The 24,057-nt window shown below is 41.6% G+C and overlaps 1 protein-coding gene across 2 annotated transcripts in view; it reads left to right on the plus strand.

The window, feature by feature from the left end:
- The window catches only part of fbxl17 (F-box and leucine-rich repeat protein 17), a 206,137-nt gene that overhangs the window by 62,208 nt on the left and 119,872 nt on the right, over nucleotides 1-24,057 (plus strand). For both annotated transcript variants that reach the window (XM_069523559.1, XM_069523558.1), the window contains exons 7-8: nucleotides 3,722-3,829; nucleotides 14,913-15,043. In XM_069523559.1, the coding sequence (XP_069379660.1) occupies nucleotides 3,722-3,829; nucleotides 14,913-15,043 (239 nt within the window). The remainder of the gene's footprint in view (nucleotides 1-3,721; nucleotides 3,830-14,912; nucleotides 15,044-24,057) is intronic.

A 24,057-nucleotide genomic window follows, 5' to 3' on the forward strand; every position in this document is an offset into this window, starting at 1 on the left:
CTTTCACACACGTGTGCCCACACACGCTCAGCTGCACCCACACACTCTTTGCAGCACAAACACCGGTATATGAAAGATGGTCTGGAGGTGGCCTCTGCTGTGATTCGCTCGCCTTTCTTGCAGATGATTGTGATTTAAAGATCACGGCAGTGTGTAGCTTTTGATTTTGCTGGTAGTCAACCTGAAAATGTTTTCCTTGATGGTTTTTTGGCAGAGGCCACGTTGGGGGAGCTCTGGTCAGCTCATTTCACCTGCCAGCTGCTCAGGTTAGACTGACTGCTCATTCTGGATCCTGTTTTTTTCTCTTCTCCAAGTTTTATACTCAGAAAGACAACTCTGCTCTCCCCTCCACCCTATCTCCACCTGGCCCCACAGATCAACCTCCATATGCATCAGTGTCTCAGAGAGGGAGCACTGACTCACCTTCAGTTAATCTTTTCTGACTGCAGTGAGGGGTGATGGGCGGTGTGGTGGGTCCACACCTGAGGCATAGAATTTGAAGGTGCATGTTATTGATCGCTCTGCAAAACTATGTTTTTAACCCCAGGTGGGGAACCTTTTTCTTCTCAAGGGCAATTTAAATTTTCATAACATCCTTCCTGGTGCACACTAAATTATTCAACACATATATTATATTTTTTATACTTTTTTTTCATTCCTCATTTAATATATGATCGGTAAACCTTTGGGGAATTAAAAGATTGATCGGACACAACTTCATGGGGATTGGTTAACTCTGTGTTTATTGTTGCGAACATGACATGGATTCATCCTGGAGGGAGTGAATCCATCTATTTGGGTCTATACAAATCTGCTATTGCTCACCAAATAACCTGAGATCCATCCTCTGAGGACCATGGATATAAATAGAAAAATTCAAGGCAATCCATCCAATATTTGTTGAAATATTTCACGATGGACAAAAGTTGAAGGAGCCTTTTTTACCCAGATAAGCCTTAGTGCATGTGACTTGATGTAAGATAAATGGACACCTTCCTCCTTTTTTTGACCTCACTTTTCCTTCACTGTCTCTCTGGGTCATCCATCTTCCTCTGCCTCAACTGAGTAACCTTAAAGGTAGACCTGAAAACAGAAGACGGAGAGTGAAGCAGAGAGGGAGCGGCAACCTCAGAGTGACAGAGGTGTGATTAAGTCTACGGGTGTGTATGAAGGAAGACATTAAGAGAATGAAGGGTTTCTGGACAAGCATAGTGATCAGTAAATAGAAAGACTTGCAAGAAGTCATTTAATCAGTGTTAGGAGGAAGAGCGCTACATGGATCCATGAACACACACCAGGCTATGAATGAATAGAAGCAAGGTTGGGAGTGTGGCTCTGTGTCCCTGACTGTGTGGTCACAGGGGGACATTGACAAACAGTGTGATCCCGTTCTTTGCAACAAAAACACACATATATTTCAACCCAATTCTGTAGCTCAAAACAGTCAAAGCCGAAACAGAATAGAAATAGAGATGCACTGATGATCTCTGAAATACTTTATCAGTAATAAAGCTTATCTTGAAAATACAGTGTTGTTCCTGTAATAATAAGCCTGCTGCTCGGGGTACAAGGCAGAAATGTTCTGACGTTAGTTATACTTGGCTGTCCTGTATAAAGGCCTGACTGATTTATGGTTATCACGTAAAAACTGTGTCCATATCTGCCTTTATGTTTGCAGACTGATTGTATTTTACAGTTTGTATATGTCATAATGAGGCAATAAAGCATCTCTGATTTAAAGGGCCTTTAGTTTCATTAACTTCCAGGTTTGAATTTATAAACTAGTTGCATATTAAAGTCTGTTCTCGCAGGATATATTTTTAAAGTCTGTAAACTTTTTTTCAAGTTTGTGCCTCCAGTTCCTGGTTGCAAGCCTCCACCTTCATCCCATCTGTTCTTGGGTTTATACCGATTCAAACATTCAATCTTGTGTTCTTTAATAAGTGATGGGGGTAGATTTACCTGGTTTTGTAAAGCCAGTATTCAACTATGATTAATGAGGTAGCAGCTGGCCATCTGTCTAATATTAAAAAAAAAAAAGTTTTAAAGCATTTCATAGATACTAACTCAAATGCACAAGTTTGAAAACATTTAATAAAACAAGATTAAGCAGGCATTATAGTTTTAAGGATTTAACTTGCTGCTATCACCTTGTATCTTTGTCTGTGCAACGTTTCTGTTGTTGCACAAACTCAATACTGCAGCTCAATTGGCAAGTCACCACTCTCTGCAGTTTAACTGGCCAATTAATTATCTTGTCAATCGTGGAGTAAGGACACTGCCTGAGGAGGAGCAGTGATTGATGTACTATTTCGAAATCTTCTTGGATTATGACTAAGAATTAGACTGTCCAGAATCACCATTTTGAGTTTGCAATAATGAAATTGCGAAGCTTTTACCTTTTTTTTGTCTCCCCCTTGGCTAACTCTTTATTAACCTCAGGAACCATCAGTGAAATTTCTTGACAGTTGTGGTAAAACCATCGACAGAACTAATACATGTGTAATAAGAAATTCTAAGAGATACTTAGTTTGAATTATTTTTAATACTCATCTGCAGAAATTTTACTTCAAATCTCTTTTGGGCAATAAATGTGTCTGAGAAAGCAACTATCGTCTCAAGCTCCAGTCAAGTGTTTCTTCTATATTTTGCTCCACTCAGAATGTCACTTTAAATTCAGACATAATTGGCATTTACCTTTCAAAACATGTCAGATTCACAGTGCACTTTGACATACTTAAAAAAAAACATGGTTAGGCTGACAAGGAAACGTTTGTGTGTGTGTATCCATCACTAGCTTGACATACTATGAGTCTTTTGGGAGTTTTGTAAAGAATAATTGAAAATCTGAAGTGTTTTTTGTTGTTTGATGTTCTTTGATGTTTGTTTCCTCGGTTAGTCACAGTGTAGATTCTTGTCTCTCTCTCTCTCTCTCTCTCTCTCTCTCTCCCTCTCTCTCCCTCTCTCTCCTCTTCTTGTCTTATTTTGCCTTATTTGATTGATGAAAAGTTTGAGGAAGCACTGAACAAACCCGCAGAGACGACAAACAATCTCCCACATATTGTTGCAGTGTAGAATGTGGTGAGGGAGGTGGAGAAGCTATCAATACCTCTATTGATGACTACAGTGGAAGCTGGTGGAAATGCTTTCCTATTGATCCCTGATCCATTATGAGCTGTTACTCGACGGCTGGGTGAATGATGGGGAGCGGCCCATCCATCATAAGTCGCCCACGCTGCTTGGATGAAACACACTTCTGGCTGTTTTGTCCGTTATCCTCCTCCACCTCCTCCTCTCCTTCTGTGATCCTCCTTTTCTCTGCTGTTCTTCTAACACAAAACACACCCGACCCTCTGCACAGATGGACCAAACATTTTGGCTTGAATCTGACAGCACCTGTCTGCACACTCTACCTTTGAATGCACTCACTATAATTATTTACTAAAATTACTGGCAAGTTCAGCTTGTCCCTGATACAAACTAAAGGAAAAAATGTCCTTCAGATGTCTTCTCACCAAGAATGCCATATCTTGATCCTGGAAATGTGAATGAATGAAACATATTCACCATGTTAAATGAATTATATGCAATTTGTTCTTTAAGAGAAAATGGGAAATAGAAAAACATTTTGCAATGATTTTAACCGTCAACGGTTTCTCACCTGGGAGACTAATGCAACCTCTCTTGTCCTTCCCCCTGCTCTTCTCTCTTCTGTCTGCAGGTCACTGATCGGTCCGTGCAGGCTGTTGCAGAGCATTGTCCTGAGCTGCAGTTTGTGGGCTTCATGGGCTGTCCTGTGACCTCCCAGGGAGTCATCCATCTCACTGCGGTAGGTACCAAGCAGATCTTTGATGATCAACTCTACCTTAACTATTACCTGGGGCGTATCCAGGAATTGTTTTCACTGTCATTAACACTGCGTGATGGAACTTTTATCAATGTTTTTATTGATTTCTCAGAGAATAATTCATTGATCTTTATGAAAAACATCAGGCATGTCTATGAGCGTGCAGTTTGGTGCATATCCAAATTAAAATCTAGTGTATTTAAATGTAGTGTCATCAGGCGACTGCATACACTCTGTACCCTTTTAGTTTTCAATGACGTAGCTCCTAAGTCGTGACCTGTTGTAAGAGCTCAAGTCCTTTGTTTACCATTTGTGAAGCTGAAGATACAGAACTTCCTGCTGAAGGTTAATTTCAAGTAAGAGCTTAACTCTAATTATTTGCATCATTAAGTGTCAAAAGAAGTTTCGGTGTGACTAAGTTTGTGTAATCTTGTTACTGTAGGCCAGCTCTCTCCGTGTTGCTGCAGGCCATGCAGTGTTTACAGGGGGTAAATCTAAAATTTGGAGAGTAAACTCTGGGTGCTGGTTGTGTGTTTTATCTCAGACTTAGCTCTGAAGTTATTTTGCATTAACTTTGAAATCTCATGAAAGCCTAATGAGATGAATCCTAATAATACGCTGCTGTTCCAACTGCACCCTGCTGTTTGAATATTACCATGCTAATGAACAGTGCTCTGTGGTTAAAGATGTTCCATGCCATATAAACATGGACACACTTGCGCTCACATGGTGATTGCCTGAATTTAATTCACCAATAGATAGTACATCCTATTTTTGCTTCTCATTTATTTCCATTTCCCAACATTACCTCTATTTAGAGCGTGTGCACCTATGTCTGCACCCAAGTGTGCTTGTGCAATAATACTCTTCGATTTGTATTTGATGTATTTTGGCTTACATGCAATTGTGAAAGTACCCCTGTGGACCTGTGTGTGCCCATTCCTCCTCAAATGCAATTACAGTTGTGTTAATAGGACTTAGACACCCGATGCTTTGCAGCATTATTAGATTAAACAGCAGATTAATTTGTGCTCCTGGTTTTGCCCCTCTATCATCTCTGCAGCCTCCACTGACCTTGGCCATGGTGTTGTAGACAGACAGTAATGAAGCCAGCCAGTCATAACAGCATTAGCATACCTGGAAGTGGACAGACACACACACACACACACACACACACACACACACACACACACACCTCATTATTATTTATTATGCTATTAACCAAGGTGAAGTTTTAGGAGTTTGAATGAGCGAGTTCATAATTCTGATAATATTTATGTTTATTTTTTTTAAAGCTGCAGTTTTATCTCAGAAGAACTTTTTATCGAGGCTATGAGCTGCAACCAAAAACGTAATAATTCATTTCATAGCTGTTATCATGCTTTTGATTGGATCACACGATCGATCTTTGACTGAGCTTGTTCAGTTGTCATGGAACTGTAAATATTCAAATTTCCATTTTTCTAAGCACGTTTACAGAGAACTGGAGGACAACTTAAAAATCTGATTGAATATTAAATAGTTGACCTTGGAAACAGAAGCTGGCAACTTTGTTTTCCAAAGTAAAAATCCACATTTGTTTAATTTTAACAAATTTATCAGAACAGAAATGCACAATAAACCCACAGAAAGGACATTCCTACACCTCACAGAACAAGTACGCATTCACATCAAGGACGTCCAGTCGCAGGGAGTCTCACATCTTAAGAAATCACTTGATATTCTGGTGTAAAATTTCAGTCAGATTCTCCAGGGTAATATTTCAATACCTGCTTATAGAACTAGTCTAGTAAATCTGCTGAGATAATAATTTGCCTGATTAGTTTACGGCTCATAGATTGGAGTCGGTTTATTTGTGTGAAGATAAGTAACAATGAAACTGCCATTCAGAAACAGATAAAGTAATCTGATTGACCACTTAAAATAATGTTCTGAATATGGTTTCTGGCCCAGGTGTAGTCGTAATTTGTGAATCGTGCTGAGATGGAAATGTGATACTGTTTTAGCCGCAGTCTTTCTGTGCAGATTCACAGATATATACAGTCAAAGCATCTCTCTCTTTGTTCCTGCCCCATCACGTGACTCATTCATTCATTTCTTTCTGTTCCCTCTCTCTCTCTCTCTCTCTCTCTCTCTCTCTATAATATCTGACAGTAATTGTCTCATTTAGCAGTTGATTCTTCCTCTCATTCATTCCCACTTGGTCCCGTCCAGTGTCGATTGAAAATCATATTCATGTTTAGAATCGTTGCATTTCTGATGACTCCGTGGACCTGCCTGCGATTCCAGGACTGCGGCGCTCCTCTCTCGTTCGATTATCACACTCTCCCTCCCACTTCTTTTCTCTTCCTCGATTTCCCTCTCTCTCCCTCTCTCTCTGATAATCTTGCAGCCCCCATACTCGCAGCCCAGCTATCATCAGAAAAAGGAAAATCCATTACTTTTATTAACTTCTCTCATATGACACACTCATTCAAATTGATAGTCTTTTTTTAAACCGACTTCTCTGGAATTAGGGTGTGAGGAAATCAATTGAAATCGTATTTTCTTAATCAAGTGAGCTGATGGTTGAAATAGGCCACCCATGGTGATGAGTTCAATGCAGATGGGTCTGTAAAGTAACTGTAAAACTGTGGCATTTATGCTCGTCTAATGGCTTTGCAGTGTCTCAGTCCTACGGGAGCTGTGCGGTTCCTCTGTGATGTGCAACACAACTCAATATTTGTCGCCAGGCGTTTGATAAATCATCATCTTGTTAGTGGCAGAAAGGAAAAATCAAGACTTCTGCTGGCTGAGGGTGTAAAAGACTCCTAATGGAAAACAAGCTTTCTAACACGTTCCTCACTGCCCGGGAATCACATATCACATATAGCTTCAAACGTCAGAACAAAAAGATGGGATGGTTTTAAGAGTAAATGCATGTCTGATGTGGTCTTTTGTGTTGCTCTGCCAGGGGTGTAATGCAATTTTTTATTTATGGTTGGTTTCTGGAGTGAAGCCGACTCTAAGCTCTTGACATTAATAATGTTTTTATTGATGAGGCTTGTCACATTGCAAGGCTGCGTAATGGATACAGAACGCCTTGGGATTGAAACTTTGTGTGTGTCCCACAGCTTTCAGTGGTGTGAAGTCCCTCAGCAGCTAATTTGAGAACTTCTCTACATTTGTGTTTGGTGGTCTGCACGACACAATTGTGTTTGTGTGTGTTGGTCTAATTTCATTTCAGCGGGTTCACTCTTTAGTCATGTCAGTGACAAGCCCAGAGGTGGAAGGACACTAGACAGTTCTGTAACATCCACAGTACTATATTATTAAAATGTGTTATGTTTACTCCTGCTGTCCACACTACTAAAATGGAAACACAGTCACCTGCATTGCTTCCTGATTGGTTCTTATCAGCAAAGGCAAAAATGTTGCAAACTCTCAAGTTCAGTAACGATTCCACCGTCATCAGTCCAAGAAAAAAAATTCAACCAACTGGACAATCTGCAACGTGCACATGTGTGTGTCAGTGGTCATGTGATATGTGAGGGCTGGGAGATATGGATAAAAATGGTCATATAATTTGATATAAATAATTATCATGACCAAGTTTTGCTCCTGAGTGAAGGCTTTGGTACTTTGGACAAGTTGGAATTTTGTTATATTGATCATAATTATACTCCAATACATATTGGTAGGCCTGTTGTTTTATTTCCCAGCCCAATGATATGTGTTTTCAGGTGTGTTTGGAGCTAAAACATTTGTATGGATGGAGATTGTTTTTAGTTTAAATCTCTATTTTAAAATGATAATAATTTGTGTCTGTGTTTTTCACAACTTTATCACATTTTCATACTTTGCTGTAGCCAGAGTTCGAAAAAACTGTCCAATGGTCCAATCACCTGTCCTTCCTCTGATTCTGTCCAGTCCCTGTCTGATTTGGTCATCCTCACTATGTTTCTATTTTCTCTCTCTTTAATTCTTGTGGTTTATGTGTTTCTGTCTGTTTCTCTCTCTCTTCCTCCCTCTCTCTCTCAAACGCACACACACACACACACACACACACACACACACACACACACACACACACACGCTCCCTCTGTCTCTCCATCTTCCTGTCAAGTGGTGCTCTTTTTCTTCTGGTAGTGATTAAGTCCAAGGTCGGCTCTATCAGAGAGCCAGTGTTTGAGAGAGCTACTCTGGGTGCCAGAGAGCCTTCATTCCCGCAGCCTTAGATGTCCCACTGATGGCTTCCCTTTGCTTGTCATGCATACCCACAATGCCCCTCCTCATACATCAGCCTATCACTGCCCTAAGACACAGTGGGCCTCAAAATGCCTTTTTTGTGCGTGTGAAAGTTCCCACCCTCAGGAGAAAGAGAGGAGGCCGGAGACATAACAAATGGAGAGACTGTTGAAAAATGTGTCAGAGATGAGAAGAGGTATGCGTTTGGAGACTGTAATAGCGACGAGTTGTCTCTCTGATGTGCAGAGCTCAGATGTTTCTGGTCTTAATTTGGGGCCTTGTAGATTAATTCGGCCGTGCCGCTCCAGTGGTTTTGTTGTTCTTCTCCAAAAAAGGTTTGAACCTCTTGATAAATGCTTTCAGAGTTTGACAGAATTGGACTGTGGGCAGTTCCTCATTCTTTCTGTGTGTTTATGAGCAAATAAAACAGTCTGGTTTATGACAGGGAAGCTATTTAATTTCATAACCAGAATCACATGTTCCATCCATCCTGGTGGCTCAGTGGAGCAGGGAGTACTCGCAACCCCCTGAGTTCAAATTTGGTTCACGACCTCTGAGAAAAAGGAGGAAAACATAAAGTCATGTTATTTATTCGTTTTACTCTTGTACACTAATTGCCATGAGCACAGGTTGGAAAGCAGGTTTTAAAGTGGTGAAACACAAAAGGTTGAGATACAGGTCTTCACCCACTGTCACCTTCACACCCACCACTCCACTGCTCCCTCCCCATGTGGGATGAGTGGTGTTTGGCTTTGCTGTAGTCTACTGGCCCCTTATCTCTTCCCCCTGACTGGAGCACAGAAAATACATAATCACAGTGCCCTGTGTCAAACTGATAACCCCAAACACAAACCAGAGAACTGTCTGTGTGTGCGTTCACGTCTATGTGTACCTTTTCCTTAAGTACAAATGTGTGTGTGTGTGTGTGTGACTGTGTACTTGTACATGTGGATTGTGTCTCAGGGGTGGCGGAGAGGATAACGGGGGGAAACGAAGGAGCAGAGGGGATTTGGAGGAAGAAAGGTAATGGGGTTGTGGGGGTCGCAGAATGAGTGGAAATTGTAATAATTTTCTTCACTGCTGTATGGAGGAGATTGGGGGATTTATGAATATAATGAGTGGAGAAGAGCCTGCGGATGATGTGTGTCTTTTGCAAGAGTAATTGAAGAATAATTCATTTGGCTCTGAGACTTTTAACCCCGAGACAGACAGAGATAGAGAGGTTTTTGACTTCAGGAGGGAGGGATATCATGTCTCATTATTGGCCCAACTAGTGTCACAGCACTGTGCCTGTCACCCGGCGCTGTCGCATTGGTTTGCGCGTGCAGGCGTGCGTGCGTATATGCGTGCCTATGTGGTCATTTGGCTTAGTGCGCCGAAGAGGAACCAGCGCTCTCTATCTCCTCGAGCCTTTCCTCGCCACTGAGTTTGTTATCAACACCAACACACACACAGGATTAACGACTGAAAGGGAGACGGAGGGGGAGACAAAAAAGGGGCTAGGAGAGGGAAAGTACGTGATAGACAGTAGATGGGCACGAGACAGATAAAGAGAGAAGTTAACCACACATGCACAGACGCACACTCACTCACTCATCAGCTCACTGGTCCATGACTGATGCAGACAATGTATTTGTGATATCAAATCCATGGCCTTTGCAGTATTTGCCTCAGTCCTTTTTCAAATATTCAAAACCTTCTGTCTGCACAGGTCTGTCTGTCTGTCTGTCTGTCTGTCTGTCTGTCTGTCTGTCTGTCTGTCTGTGTGTCTGTGTGTGTGTGTGTGCGTGTGCGTGTGCGTGCACGCAGAGGGATTGTCTCGACACAGCTCTCTCCTGTCTGACTGAACTGTCTGGGATTCTTCAATATGGAAAAAAAAAAACAGAGCGTATGCATGAGCGCGCACTTGTATTCACCTAGTGACACCGCTGCCGTTCACTTCATCTCGTCTCACACCGTCACTAACACATGCGGACAGCTGAGCAAAATGTGTCAGGGCTACAATGCCACCTCGACAACACCCCTGCGACTTTGACTTCTTGCTCAGTCACTTTGAATATAACTTCAAAGTGACTGTCTAAAATTCCCCCTGCATTGTTTAGAGGATTTAAACTGGTCTACGAATCTCCTCCCATCTGACAGTCGAGCGTCTACTGTTACAGTCGGTTTTACTAAAAAAGCAACTATTTTACCCAGCGCTTCTATGCATGTGCTATTTTCTCTGTGGATCCACATGCTGTTCCCTTAGTAGGACTTGTATTTCATTGACTTAACGCACATACTAAATCTTGAAGTGGTTGTAAATTAAACTGCAGCTCACATTTTCCAAATCCAGCATATTTGCTATTTCGACTCAAACAATACTTGCTCTGTCCGCACTATTTTAAATGTCATCTCGCCTCTTGTCTGCTGGGACACTGAGGATGATGGACAGCAACAGCCATGAACCCGCGCAGCTTTGTGCCATGTGTCCGAACCATGACATCATGCTCTCCGCGCGGCCTCCGCTCCCTGCTTGGCATCGTGACGTTGTGTAAATAAATGGAGTAATAGCACAGGTAGTTATAGCGGTGCAGTCTGGCAGAGCTTACGCAGGCTCGCACACACTCACTCTCACGCGCTCCCTGTGCTCCAGACTGTGACATACACTAATGTAATAAAGTGTCAAATCAGCCTCTCCAAATATTGAGCTCCAGCCTTTGCTTGGCTGAGGGATAATGTACCTCTGGAGCAGCCAGTTGTTTTTCTTTGGTTTAAAGTGGTGTTTTGGGTTTGACCTCTGACTCGGCCTCTCGTCTTTCCTGTTTGAGAGAGGTTTCTAATTGAAGCAGGTGAGAGCCAAACTGCTTAGAGCTCACAGATCTCCTCCTAATCTCACGTGGAATGAATTAAAACAAACCTTGTTTATTTAGGAATGAGATGCTTCTCCCAAAACTTTGTTTTCCTCCATCTCTTTGCAGAAGAGATCTTATCTTAGATGCAGGTGGTATGTTGATGGTATGTAACTGAACCCATGATTGTAATGCTAGACAGTTTTGCGATTCTGTTATAATTTTAACAGAATATTATAATAGTATATTATTATTCTCCTTATTAATTACAATAATAAGGATAATACGAATACAAGTAGTACTTTTATACAATTATTATCATTATTATTATTATTATTATTAATAATAATACATACATTATTATACATACATACATTATACATACATTATTATTATTATTATTATTATTAATAATAATAATAATATGAATATGAATATGAATATGAATGATAATTATGTACTTAATTAAATTTTAAGTAAGTAATATCTTAATTAAAATACATCTCATCCAAAGATTTATTGTAATATAAAGCAATTTATTCACTATTATTTGAAAACATATTTTATTTTGTGATCATTAATCTTTACTACATAAAATAGCAGATTTATTAAACAAATGTTCTTAACTATTATACTCAGAATTATTATTGATATTAATACTATTTTTGTTCATACTGTGAATGTTTTATCCAGGTTTTATTCAGATCCATGTAAAATTTGCCATATGCAGTAGTAAGAAAGTAGTATTTAATATTACAGTTGGAAATGTTGCAGGTATTTTTTCTGTTTTATATTTCGTTTGGTAGTTTATCCTTTGGAAAAGCGTCATTTTTTATGAGATGCTCATGTAAAAAGTTATTGGTAATCATATAAAATAAAATTATATAAAATTTGTTTTAAAACAAATCAGTAGATGGTATAATAGAATATTTGTATCATAAAATGGAAAATCAGTTCAAGTTCCACCCAATTTTAGTCAAGTGCAGGACTTTTTGTCATTCGACACTTTCCACCACTTTTCTTTTGTGCATGTGAACGTGTGTGCACGTAGTCTCTGAAATATTTCTATAATCAGCATCTGCCATTCAAGTGAGGCTGCTACGACATGTCGGCCTCAGAGCAGCTGGATTTTTGCAGGTTTCACCGTTTTTACGAACAGCATGAATAATTATCCAGGTGTAGCTGCCAACTCAGAGAAGACGAGACTCTGCCTGGTTACAGACTTCAGCCAACGAAGAGAAAACCTGCCGAACCTCTCACCAAATCCCCTGCTTCATTTCTCTCTCACTTTCTTTCTTCACTTGTTTGACTTTTTTTTTCCTCCTCTCTCTCTTTCCGTCTTTTTTTCTCTATGTGAATTGCCGGCTTTGTCTGAAGCTTTCGTGCTCCCTTCCCTCCGTTCGTGTCCATTTATTTTTCTTTCTTTCCTTACCCGCTTATTCTTGGATCACAGGGAAAAAAACTGAGCAGAAAATAAGCTTCATTATGAGTGGAAATGATTAAATAAGATTGGAAGAATTAAAACTTTTTTTTTAACTGAGTTAAATTATGATAACCTGTCAACTGTGAGAAAGCAAACACTGTGGCCTGTCACATTCTGGAGGTGTGACTAATTACTGAGAAGTTATTATTTTTTTTGTGACTTTGTTTTTCGAGGGGATTTGAAGGATATTTTTCTTTCAGGAGGTCGACTAAACTGTGGAATTTGTTTTCTCACAGATGGATGAACAAAGATACATTCTGAGCCGTGACTCTGCCTCTTTTCCTTTCATGCAGACATCTGCTAAATTTCCAAACGTTCTTCGACCTAGCTACACTCTCGGCGAATCAAAACTCGCAATGGTTGGCCTGGTTTCTCATTGGCTGTTCACATCAATGGAATGGTTTCTATTGGTTGTAGTAGAAATTCTGTTTCGCAGACATAAGCAGTTTTGAAGATTTGGTGAACAAATACTACTTTTGATGTTGGGGCTTTTAAAATTTACTTCGGGCTTAATAACCATAAATACTGAACGCTAAAACGAGTGTGAGGATGTGCTTGTGTACTGTTCCTTATTTATTTACAGTGTGAGTGCATGCCTGCATCTATAAATACAAGAGGCGATGGTCACTTTGCCTACGTCCAAGTTAGAATTTTTTATTGCCTTTGTTTTGCAAACAATACCACCAGATGCACAAACACGCACGTGCATGCACACACACATGCACACACACATGCACACACATGCACACAGACCAGACGTGCACACACAAATCAGCCCCATTCTGCATGAATAATTTAGCACTTCGATCCAACACTGGCCGCAGTGGCATATGACAGTTTGTGTGTGCATGTGTGGGTTTGTATGTGTGAATGTGTGCGTGTCTGCTTTAATGCACATGGTTAAGGGTTTTTCCTTTTCATTAAATACTGTTGTTTATCATGTCAGTTTAGCTAACCCCTCTTTGCACACACAAGCTGTTTAATGTTTTTTTCATTAGTATATATCGTGTCTCCTCACACTAGAAGGGAGGATGTGCCACAAACAAAACCGGCTCCATGTTTATTTCATGCCTCGGCACACCCTTTATCACGAGAGGTGTGGAGCCAACTTTCTCTCAAGGAGAAACAAAACGAAGCCACAGGCCACATAAGAACAGAGACAAATGGAGCACCTAGATGGAGGTAAAGGTTTTGAAAGCTTTTTATTATTATTACTTTCAGTGCAATGCCGCACATCACACATGTTTTTTTTTTATCGCAGCCTCTGTGTGCATCTCTGTGTTTTGATCCCCTGGATGTGGGGAAAGAGGAGAGTGTTTACATGTGTGCTAACTTCACACAGCGAGCCATGTTCCTTATCCACCCCCCCATATGTCTTCCTGCTGGTTGGTATATGTCATGCCTATGGAGCTGACAATAGTGCTCAGTGATCTTAACACCAACTGTAAGCTTGTTTTCTCTTTAGCCTCGGCCATGACATTTACCTCCCTGCCTCCCTGGCGGCTGGCTGGAATATCATACCTCTATTATCTTGCATTCCTGGTGTGTGTAGAAGTGTGTGTACGAGTGTATGTGTGTGCATTAAATAGTTTTTTTAGCAGGCATCAGAAGAAATACACCTGGGCTGTTACTTGGAAAGCCTATGATAAATTTAGCGAGGAAGAACGTTGTTAAATATTGTATCGTTAGTCACGAAGTAGAGATTTTGGCTGTGGGATTAATCTAAACCTCCTCTTATAAGGTATTCAGATCAGAAAGAGGGATTATTAAAAGTCGGAGAGATGAAAAGGAAGGAGGAGTTTGAGTGAATGCACACAGTGGATGGTAACCCCTCACACCAGGCGTGCAGAAGCATAATGGTAAACAGTGACTGCAAGCAATTTCACCGCATTTGTCCACCTTGTTGGGTTTCATTCTGCATTCATGTTTTTTTTCAGTAAATGTGGGAGAATGCAAGTTTATTCAGAGTATAAAAACATATTCACATTCCTCAGAGATGCACCATTGCTGTACTTCAGTGGGCTTGTATATCACACATTCTGGAGAAAATGTCTCTCTTCCTTCTTTTACACTGTTGACGGTAAAGATTCAACTGCTGGTCCCACTTTGAACTGACAGGAAATGTTATCCCTGCTTATATTTAATTACTTGTTTATTTAAATATATTTGACTTTTAAGGGTTGACCATACATTTTCTGGTCACATGGTTCCATTTATACTAAAATGATCGTTGGTCTAGCATTCTACGCATGCGTACCTGACCCTACATTCCATTCGAGTTGGTGGATATATTGTACCTGGAGAATGCACAGTCAACATGCACAGTCACAAACTTTGGGCTGCACGTAGACGTTCGCAAATGCAGAAACTATGATTTTGCCTTTGTCCCATTTATTAACATGGAGGAGGCGAGGTTTATGACCTTCACTGAGTGTTGTTATTTGGTTGTCTGTGCTGCACAGCTAACTGTCTGAGTGTAACATGAATAAATCATTCATGTGTTTGTGTGTGTTTCTCCTTGTAGCTGCGTAACCTGAGTGTCCTGGACCTGCGGCACATCTCGGAGCTCAACAACGAGACGGTGATGGAGGTGGTGAGGAAATGTCGCAACCTCAGCTCCCTCAACCTCTGCCTCAACTGGAGCATCAACGACAGGTTTGTCGAGGAGATTTTATCTGTAAAGACGAGGATAACCTGCAGTGTCAATGAGTTTTCTTGGCCTCAACTTAACAGACTGACTGACACGGACTGAGCAAAGGTCATTAATATATAAATATCAAGAAAATAAAAAAGGAGGAAATGTAAGGGCAAGCTGAAAGAAGAGAAAAACTGTCCGCTTAGGTTCCAAAAGAGCTTTAGAATCCAACAGTAGTATTATAGTAGGTCCTGTACTATGTGTGCCAATACTCATATAATGAGTCCAAGAAAAGGAGATCAATGGTTCTGGGGGCTGCCCCGACTCCGTAAATTATTAGACTAATGGCTCATTATGGTGTTAGTTGACAAAGAATCATTGATTAGTAATTTTTTGTGGTCTTTTTATGGGGAGCTAGCTGTTAGTCATTTATGGAAAGTAATAACCACGTCTCAGGCATCGCGGTAATATTCACAATTATGCCTTCGTCTTTGACAAGCACCAGATTTGGAGGTCATCTGCATGACTGCGCTCATCTGCGGTGGAGGAGTGAAACAATTTGAATGATTTTTTTCAGTTGAATCGCCTCATTGATCGGTTGATGAAATCCAGGGACTATTAGTCGATTAAGGATTTTAGTAGCAACACACACAGACCACACTCACGCACGTTTGGAGCTGAAACAGGTTTGACATAATTACGCATGAACTTCACAAATGGAAAAGATGAAAACGAGTTTGGCGCATCGGACTGTTGAGTCAAGGCCACACAGATGTTCCAGCACTGACGGTTACAGTAAACACATACAGCGTGATGGTGTATACTGCACTCATTCAAATACCTAAATACTAAAAAAAACTAAAACCAACATGCAATAGAAAAACATATATGCTCCTTATGCAAACACTGACATGTAGAAAGATGGACATGAGAATTAAAAACACAAGTTAAAAGCATAAATAGAGCCTCGTCTTTCTTTGTTTTCTTTCTCTCTGTCTCCGGTCATCCTTGTTGCTGCTCCCACTCTTTTCTTTTTTCTGTCCCCATGTTTACAAATGGGAGAGAGGCTGTACAGTATATGATGGGAAGAGTAAACCATCCCGTCTTTTATTTATTATCTTTTGTTTTATTCATATGTTTCTATTTAATCTATTGATTCACAGCTAAGACAGTGGCTCCTCTGACGACTGTACTCCCACTCTGGCATGAATTCAATATTGAATTTACCATGGTGCAGAGAAACAATGGGTGCATGTGAGCTGTATGTGCGTTCTTGTGTGCACGTGTGTGTGTGTGCAGGCATGTGTGAAATAATTTTTGCATTATTGAGTTTACAGCATACATGTTGGTATGGTAATATCTTACCCACCTCCTTTCAATAAAAAAACATGGAGTTTGGTGAAATCCTCACAGGAGCACATGGTGTGAGCACATCTCTTTATCACACATGTACACACACACACACACACACACACACACACACACACACACACACACACATGGGCACAGCTTCCATTGATTCAAGTCTGCATTGATTCCATAATATTTACTGCATTGGTTCAGGGGCTGAAGGTGTGTTTGTGTGTGTGTGTGTCTGACTGGATTTGTTAGGATCACCTGTGGGAATATTGGAATTTAAAATTGTGTGTGTGGCAGATAAAACTGGGATATTGTGTGTGTGTGTGTGTGTGTGTGTGTGTGTGTGTGTGTGTGTGTGTGTGTGTGTGTGAGCAGGGGGGTGAGAGGCTGAGGTGGACTGTCGTAGCTGAGGAGTCTGACATGCTTGCTGCTCTGATGCTGCACTGCTCCACCCCCTCCACCAGAGGAGGACTTTAAAAATCCAGCGGCAGTAACGCAGGCTGTCTTCTCTGCTCTGCCTCCTGGCCCTGTGAGCGTGTGTATTGTGTGTATTGTGTACATGCTGACTGCTGCTCAAGGACTCGGAGCACATAAAAGCCTCCAGTCACAGTTGCTTTACTGTTACACTTTACAGTCACACACTCAGAGTGGAGGAGATTTATTTAAAGGGAGAAACTGTGTGGGTGGTCGTCACAGTACGAAGAATGTGGAGGTGTGTGTGTGTGTGAGAGAGAGAGAGAGAGTAGAGCGAGTGTGAGCCTGGTTTGAGGAGGGAATATTTACATATTCAGGTGATAGAGTAAAGCACGGTGTATATAATTTTCATGCCAAGTTTGCAGCTTCTTTATCTTATTCACTGAAATGGAAAATGAACAATAGTAATTTAAATCATGTTTTACACAATTGATGCGATCATGGCTTTGCAGGACCCACACCCACTCCTCACCTGTTGTTCGATCAGGTCAGCACGACGAATGGAGAAATGGTTAAAGTAGAGCTCAGCAACATTTTCTTAGATAAAATAATTTAGTGAATCTAAACACAAACCTTGTTCTATCAAATGTTTCTGCTGCACCTAACATTTAGCTGGACTGTCTCTGTATTTGATCAAGTCGTGCCACTGCCTCATCTCATCTTCTCTGCTGAATTTACACTCACACACACACACACACACACACACACAGGCCCCTCCAGGTTAATATAAGGGACACACTGAGCTGGTAACATATATTCTATGCCAAATGTTCAATATTTATTCAAGAGCAATTTTTGTTAACAGAGCCAGAGAGTCCATTTTATACTCAATATTTATTCTAATAATATTCTTAATATTTTTAATAATGCACCAAGTGAGAGGTTTAGAGCTTTAGTTCTCTGCGAATTTCTATCATATCCAGGCAAAATCGGTATTGTTTAATGAAATATCCTGAACTGAATTGAAATTGGAAATCAAATTGAATCTAGACCTTGTGAATCAGATTAAAATCGATTTGGGAAATTGGTGGTGTTACCGAACCCCTTAAGAAATTACCAATAGAGATGGGAACTGTCAAGAAAGTGTATAATAGGTATATTAAAGCTGTGCCAAGAGGCGCAATGAAAAACTGTATCTGTATGCTGCTGAGTTCCAGATCATTCATGAAAAATATTGAATTAATTACACACATCTTGTGCACACACTTACTGATCATGGTGTTTCCAAAGAGAAAGATGCTGAAATTCTTTATTTAGCAATGAGGTCAAATAGTTGAAGGTCATCAGGGTCATCGCTGTCATCAGGGAAGCACATGCACACAGGTCGCTTGCTTGTTGTCAACCAAGTGAAGACCAGAATGACTCAACCCCTCACACAGATCTGTGAGGGCACAGCTGGGTCAGCGTGCACGTCTGTGCGTGTGTGTGTGTGTGTGTGTGTGTGTGTGTGTGTGTGTGTGTGTGTGTGTGTGTGTGTGTGTGTGTGTGTGTGTGTGTGTGTGTGTGTGTGTGTGTGCGTGTGTGTGTGCGTGCGTGCGCGTGCGTGCGTGTGCGTGTGTGTGCATGTGTCACCCTGGTGACAGTGTGCTGTGAGCAGGTAAACAGGCAGAGGAAATGACCCCTTATTTCCAGGATCAATTTGTCCCCCGACAAGGGGCCATTGGAGAGATAGAGCTCTGTGGGAGGTAAAGCATTTTGCTCATTTCTCTTTCACTTCTTCTCCCTTTTCTCTTCCTTCTTTTCTCTCATCTTAAAAAAAAAAAAAATCCTCCATCTTTCGCAGCAATAGCCAAAAGCAGCATCCCAGTGTCACAAAGCGAGAAATGATGACCAAATATGGACTTCCCACCGTCACCGTCCGACAGGCAGATTGTGACAGTAGGACGCCTATTTTGTGGTCACTGTCATTTCTCGGTGAGAGGGGATGTGATGTGCTGCAGGTGGGCATTGTTGGCCCAGCTATTTCTCTGTATCCTCTCCCAGCGATGATGGGGGACCAAACGGATTGTGTTTTTCAAATGTCACAGCGTTTGAAAATGGGTCATGATCAAAGTGAAACGGCAGAGCAAATGGCAGCGCTCACTTTTTTAGAAACAAGTTGAGAACACAATGTCAAAGTTAAACGGTTTTCTTTCATGTTTTTGATACTCGCTATCCGTCTTCTTATTTTTTCCTCTTTGCAGAAACTCAGCGGAGCCTTTGTGTTGTGTGTGCACGGCGTATTTGGGATTTCTGTTGTGTGTTTGCTTTTATTGTGCGTGAAAACTCACAACAGAATTCTCTTGATGTATTGTATTATTTACCTTGTTCTTAAATTACTTTTTCACCATATTGTGCTTTTCTTAAACATGGACTTTAAATACTTCTCGTGCATTTGGACACACGACTTTATGTGTGTGTTTGAGCCAAGAGGCACCCTCAGTGGTTTTGGAGAAAACAAAGATGCAGCCATTCTTCAGCTAACATTAACCCTGCTGCTGGACACAAGGCCCGTGTTGACATGAAGCTTTATGTGTGTCCTCCGCTGTGTCCCTATGCTTGTTTGTGAGTTAGCTGCGGTCAGCTGACCTCCAGTCAGATGCATGGAGTTAGTGAGTCATTTCTTTTATGGGGTCTATATTGTTGGAATTTGGGCAGTTCCCAAACTCCCTGCTGTTCTTTTCCTCTCTTTCTCCATCTCTCTTCATCCCTCAGTCTTTCCAACAGCTTCATTTAAACAGGGCCATCAATATTCCTCCCTTTTTTCCCTTATTAGCTTTTTTTCTTCAGGCCAACATTCTCCGCATATCTCCATCACTTATGAGTGTCACAAATCACAGCCCAAATTGGCTGCTCTACATTTTCAACCTCTTGCACAAAGAAAAAAAAAAATCGGACCACATGAGGGATGACCAGGGGCCCTCTCTGACTTTCAGGAGCTTATAAAGCAGAAAATAATTGGTGAGGCATTCTCACAGAAACACACCTTCACTCTAAAGGAGTGTGAGCCGTGTGGATTTGAAGGCGTTTTGCGGCGGAGGCTCATTCCAAATAGCCTCGGTTGCAGCCAGCTGGCAGATCTCACAGTTACACCCCAGAACTGAATGAGGATATGATGCATCAGTGTGATCAATGATGTGTCAAATGACAGTAGGGTTCTCTACTGTGGTTGGTAACAGTGAAGGTGACCAAGGCCTGTGTTTTTCAAAATGTACTTCAGGATATTTTTAAAGCCAACTCAGGAACAATAAAAAGTAATTTGCTTGGATTAATGACTTTTGGACATTACACAAGCATCTTACGTGCATCAGACCTTCATCAGACCTGCAATTACATGTTCAGAAAGGAATAAGCAATCAATGTAGCCCCATTCATTCTTTTTAAAAAAGATGTTATTTTCCAACCCTTTCTCCTAAAAATGATGATGATGTTGAATGAAGCGCGACCTCCATGAATGAATGAGGTGGTTGGGGTCTGTTTACAAAGCACAGCCCTGTGACCCTGACACTGTAATCTTAAAGAAATATTTAGTTAAATATTAATCAACACATCGTGAACTGGAGGATCAGATTTTTAAAAATCTGTAAACTTCAACTTGATAAATGCATAAATTAAAGCCCCAGTTTAACCCCCATTATGTTAATAAAAGAATATTCAACCATTTGAATATGGATGAAATCAAATTGAAGAAACTAGCAGAGAGGAAAGTCTGCTCCTGATGGAGGAGATGCTTCACAGAAACATACGATAACTGGATCAGTTATTAACAGACTCAAGAAATGTATGGAAAAAGATTGCAAACAACTCTATATAGTCTAATGCTACTCAGCTGCTGCAGCTTTCATTCGTAACTGTGTGTGTTTCGGATTTTAATTTTTTTTTTTTATATATGTCACGCTCACAGTTCAGATAAATATAGGCCCAGGGAATGCAGCCTGTGGTAATGAGAGGGAACTTCTGTTTGTTTCCTTCTTTTAACCTACACACTCTCGATATAAATAGGGGGCCACCGTCAGCTGAGTGTCACTGCTATAAAAGTAAAATGACAAACTTGCGGTTGCTCTGTGGTACAAATTCTCAGACTGACCTCTCGGGCTGCTGAGTTCAGCCGTTACGTTTCACCTCTGTGAAAGAAAGCAGGAGGCTGCGGGCAAGTGAGCAAATCCCTAAGATAAGGGGTCATTTTGAAGTGTCTACATCTATTGTACAACCTCAACTTCCAACCACACATTGGTTTTCATCCAGCCTACTATTTTTAGCCCCCACCCCCTTTTTTTTCCTTCTGGTTTTGTTGGATGTTTTCTAAATGCCATGGAAAATGTCAGTGGAGCCTGAGCCAGCAAGCGACAGACATTTGTCCTTGTCTTGTTTCTGCACCACCTGTCTCTCCAGATTTGAGAAGAGGTGCTGAGGGGCCATCCCCTGTCCTGGTCGCTTCTTTCTCTGCTCTTGTATTTGTCACACACACAGAACCAGGATCTAAAATTTGACCAACCTGACTACTGCTGAGAACTTCCACTGGGGTCACAGCGAGACCCTGCACTGTACTCGCACGATTGGTAAATTAAAAACCCAAGCCCCTTTTTTTATTTACTCAGGCCTGCTTTGTTGGAGCAGATTGGCTGTCAGCGGAGATTAGAGTCCTGCTTAGCAGAGTGAATACACAAAGAGAGCGAGTGTTGCCCTGTTGTCAGACATGATGGGAGGAAAAAGTGTGGAAGAAAACGACGAGGTGTAATGGAGGAAGAGTGATTAGGTACGGCACATGCACATGTGTGCAAGTAGCAGATTTTCCCCTCAGTTCTCTCCCTCAGTTGCGTCTCTCATCTCAGACTCGTAGTCTCTTTGTTCTGTCTCGTTTTCACACTCCATCTCTCCTCCAGTTGTCTGTTTTCTCCTCTGTCTCTCCCTCGCTTTCTGTCTTTCTGTCACACACGCAAACACTGAGGTGATTATTTCTGGCAGGTTGGGTGTGAAAGTGTGCAATGATAAACATGCTGCTGTGGTTATTAATTTTGAGTAATGGCAGTGTCAAACTCCAGTGCCTTGATAAGTATCGGAGATGGAGGAACATTTGTGGCGCGGCGCAGAGACACAATGAAGGCGAGCAGCTGGAGCTTATAGGCTGCACCAGCGTGAGAGCTGCCGTAGTTCTCAGGCACAGATCCAAGGCCAGCAGCCTCCTGCACCTCCCTGCACATGCTCGGTGGAGTCAAACCCTTGCCCGACTGAAACAGGTTATACAGAATAATCTGAATATTTGACTTACGATCTTTATTTGCTCTTGTCGTACTGTACTGAAGGGCTTCAGCTTGACCACTGCAGATGATGCCAAGTCCTCCTGCGTCCTCGGGGTCTTTAGTGAGATTGGAGTGCTCATGTCTGGAAGTCGTAAGATTTGATTTGTGAAACACTGTCAGTGACAGCTGAGTGGCTGCTGAGCTAAAGGTGTCATTAGTAATGTTTGACTCACTCAAACAACAGGGGGTAATGTGTCAAAAAATCGTCTTTCCACATTAGAGACGAGAAAGTAGGTCAAACTACATCTACTGCACTTTTTATTTAATTTTTGTTTTATTCTAATGCCTTATTACATTTTTATTCTCTTGGCTACCTCATTGTGACTTCTCTGCTGCTGAAACAAGTGAAGTGTGTGGATCAATAAGATCTTGTCTCGTCTTTTCTTTTTTTTTTTTATCTCATCTTATCTACTCTTAACTTAACTTAACTTGAAATAGTCCTTAGAAAAATGGGGAAAATATCACAATATCTCCCAGTATGCTCCAGTTGCAGTTCTGCTTATTGGCACTTTTAGATTTTTGGCCATACTGAAGTGGATATCTCTGTTACCTGTATTTGCAGGTACTTGCAGATACATTGAATCGTGCTCAGACACATATACTCCTTGAAGCACTGCGTCTGTCCTTCTGTCCTCACTGGTGTTTCCCCTGCATGTGCTCATTCAGCAGCTGCATGTGCGTGTCATGTGTAAAGATATTTGAGATTTGAGTTCCTCTGAATGTGTCAGCTGAGCAAGTAGGTACTGTAATGACAGAGAAATGTTCTCATGAAGTGCTCCGCTGGCCAGGAACCAAAGCAGCAGACACTTCCTCTTGTGGAAATGCACGACCATCAGTTCTCCGTGTTCCCTCTCTGGAGGGATCAAAAGTCTTTCACCTCAACCCACCAAGACTTCAAATCAGTTTCAGAGCTGTGGATTCTTTCCCTTCATGAAACAGCATACCTTCCTCATCGTTCGTCTTTACAACAGATATCGGTTGTCCTCCCAGAATGTGCTCTGTGATATTGGGCCAAAGAATGCTGCAAGTGAAAGGCAGTGGTGCCGAAGTGAATCGTGGAAAGATCGTACTTTACGAGTAGAACTCTGTTTGAGTGGGATTTGTGCTTGTGGACACTTGGTGGATGTCTGTGCACGAGTGGAAGTTTTTGTTTGTGAATAAGTTTGGATTACAGGTGGTACGCGGCAGGAGCTGCAGCTTATGATAGTTATCCATACTGTGGGGTCAGAAAGTTGCCAGTATAATCTAAATGGTAAAGAGGCCGCGGGGCTCGGCTGCCCTTGTTTCACCATGCTGGAGACTTGGCATTTGGCCTCTCTTTGGGGACCAAAGCTGTAATTTTCTCCGTCTTCCTCTGTTCTCTGTGGCTTTTGGAAGACTGGGTCAGATGAATAAAACAAAAGCCTTATTCAAAATTATTCTTTTATATGCTCATCCTTTTATTCTTTATTTTTTTATCATCAAATGAGCACATGTCCTCATGCCCTTGTTCCATCCCACCAGCACTTTCTGTAATTTTGCTCCATTCTTTTTTTCCCTCGTTATTGATACCATCGTTTCCCCTCTTTCCTTCCTTCCCTCACCTCGGTCTTCCGTCCCTTCTTCTCTTTGCCGGGCTCTGTATATCTCCCTCCATCTCCCCCTCACGTCCTTGTTTTCCTCCCTGCAGCGCTCCCCCATTCCCCCTGCGTTGCATTCATTTCTGTGATCGCCTTCTTCTTACCCACAGCACATCCGCTGCCCCACAAATGAGAACAGGGAGAGCAGCAGACGAAGGGGAGCGCATGATGCAGGACCCATGGAGCAGGGTTTAATGAAGCCAGCCTAAATGAATTTACTGCTTTCCATTGAGCCGCTCTGTCCCATGTGGCAGACTAGCACCTCAGCCATTGTGTTGGAGGCCCCCCCTCCGCTCTGCTACC

The sequence above is a fragment of the Paralichthys olivaceus genome, chromosome 4 (assembly GCF_024713975.1).
Source record: "Paralichthys olivaceus isolate ysfri-2021 chromosome 4, ASM2471397v2, whole genome shotgun sequence".
Lineage (NCBI taxonomy): Eukaryota > Metazoa > Chordata > Actinopteri > Pleuronectiformes > Paralichthyidae > Paralichthys > Paralichthys olivaceus.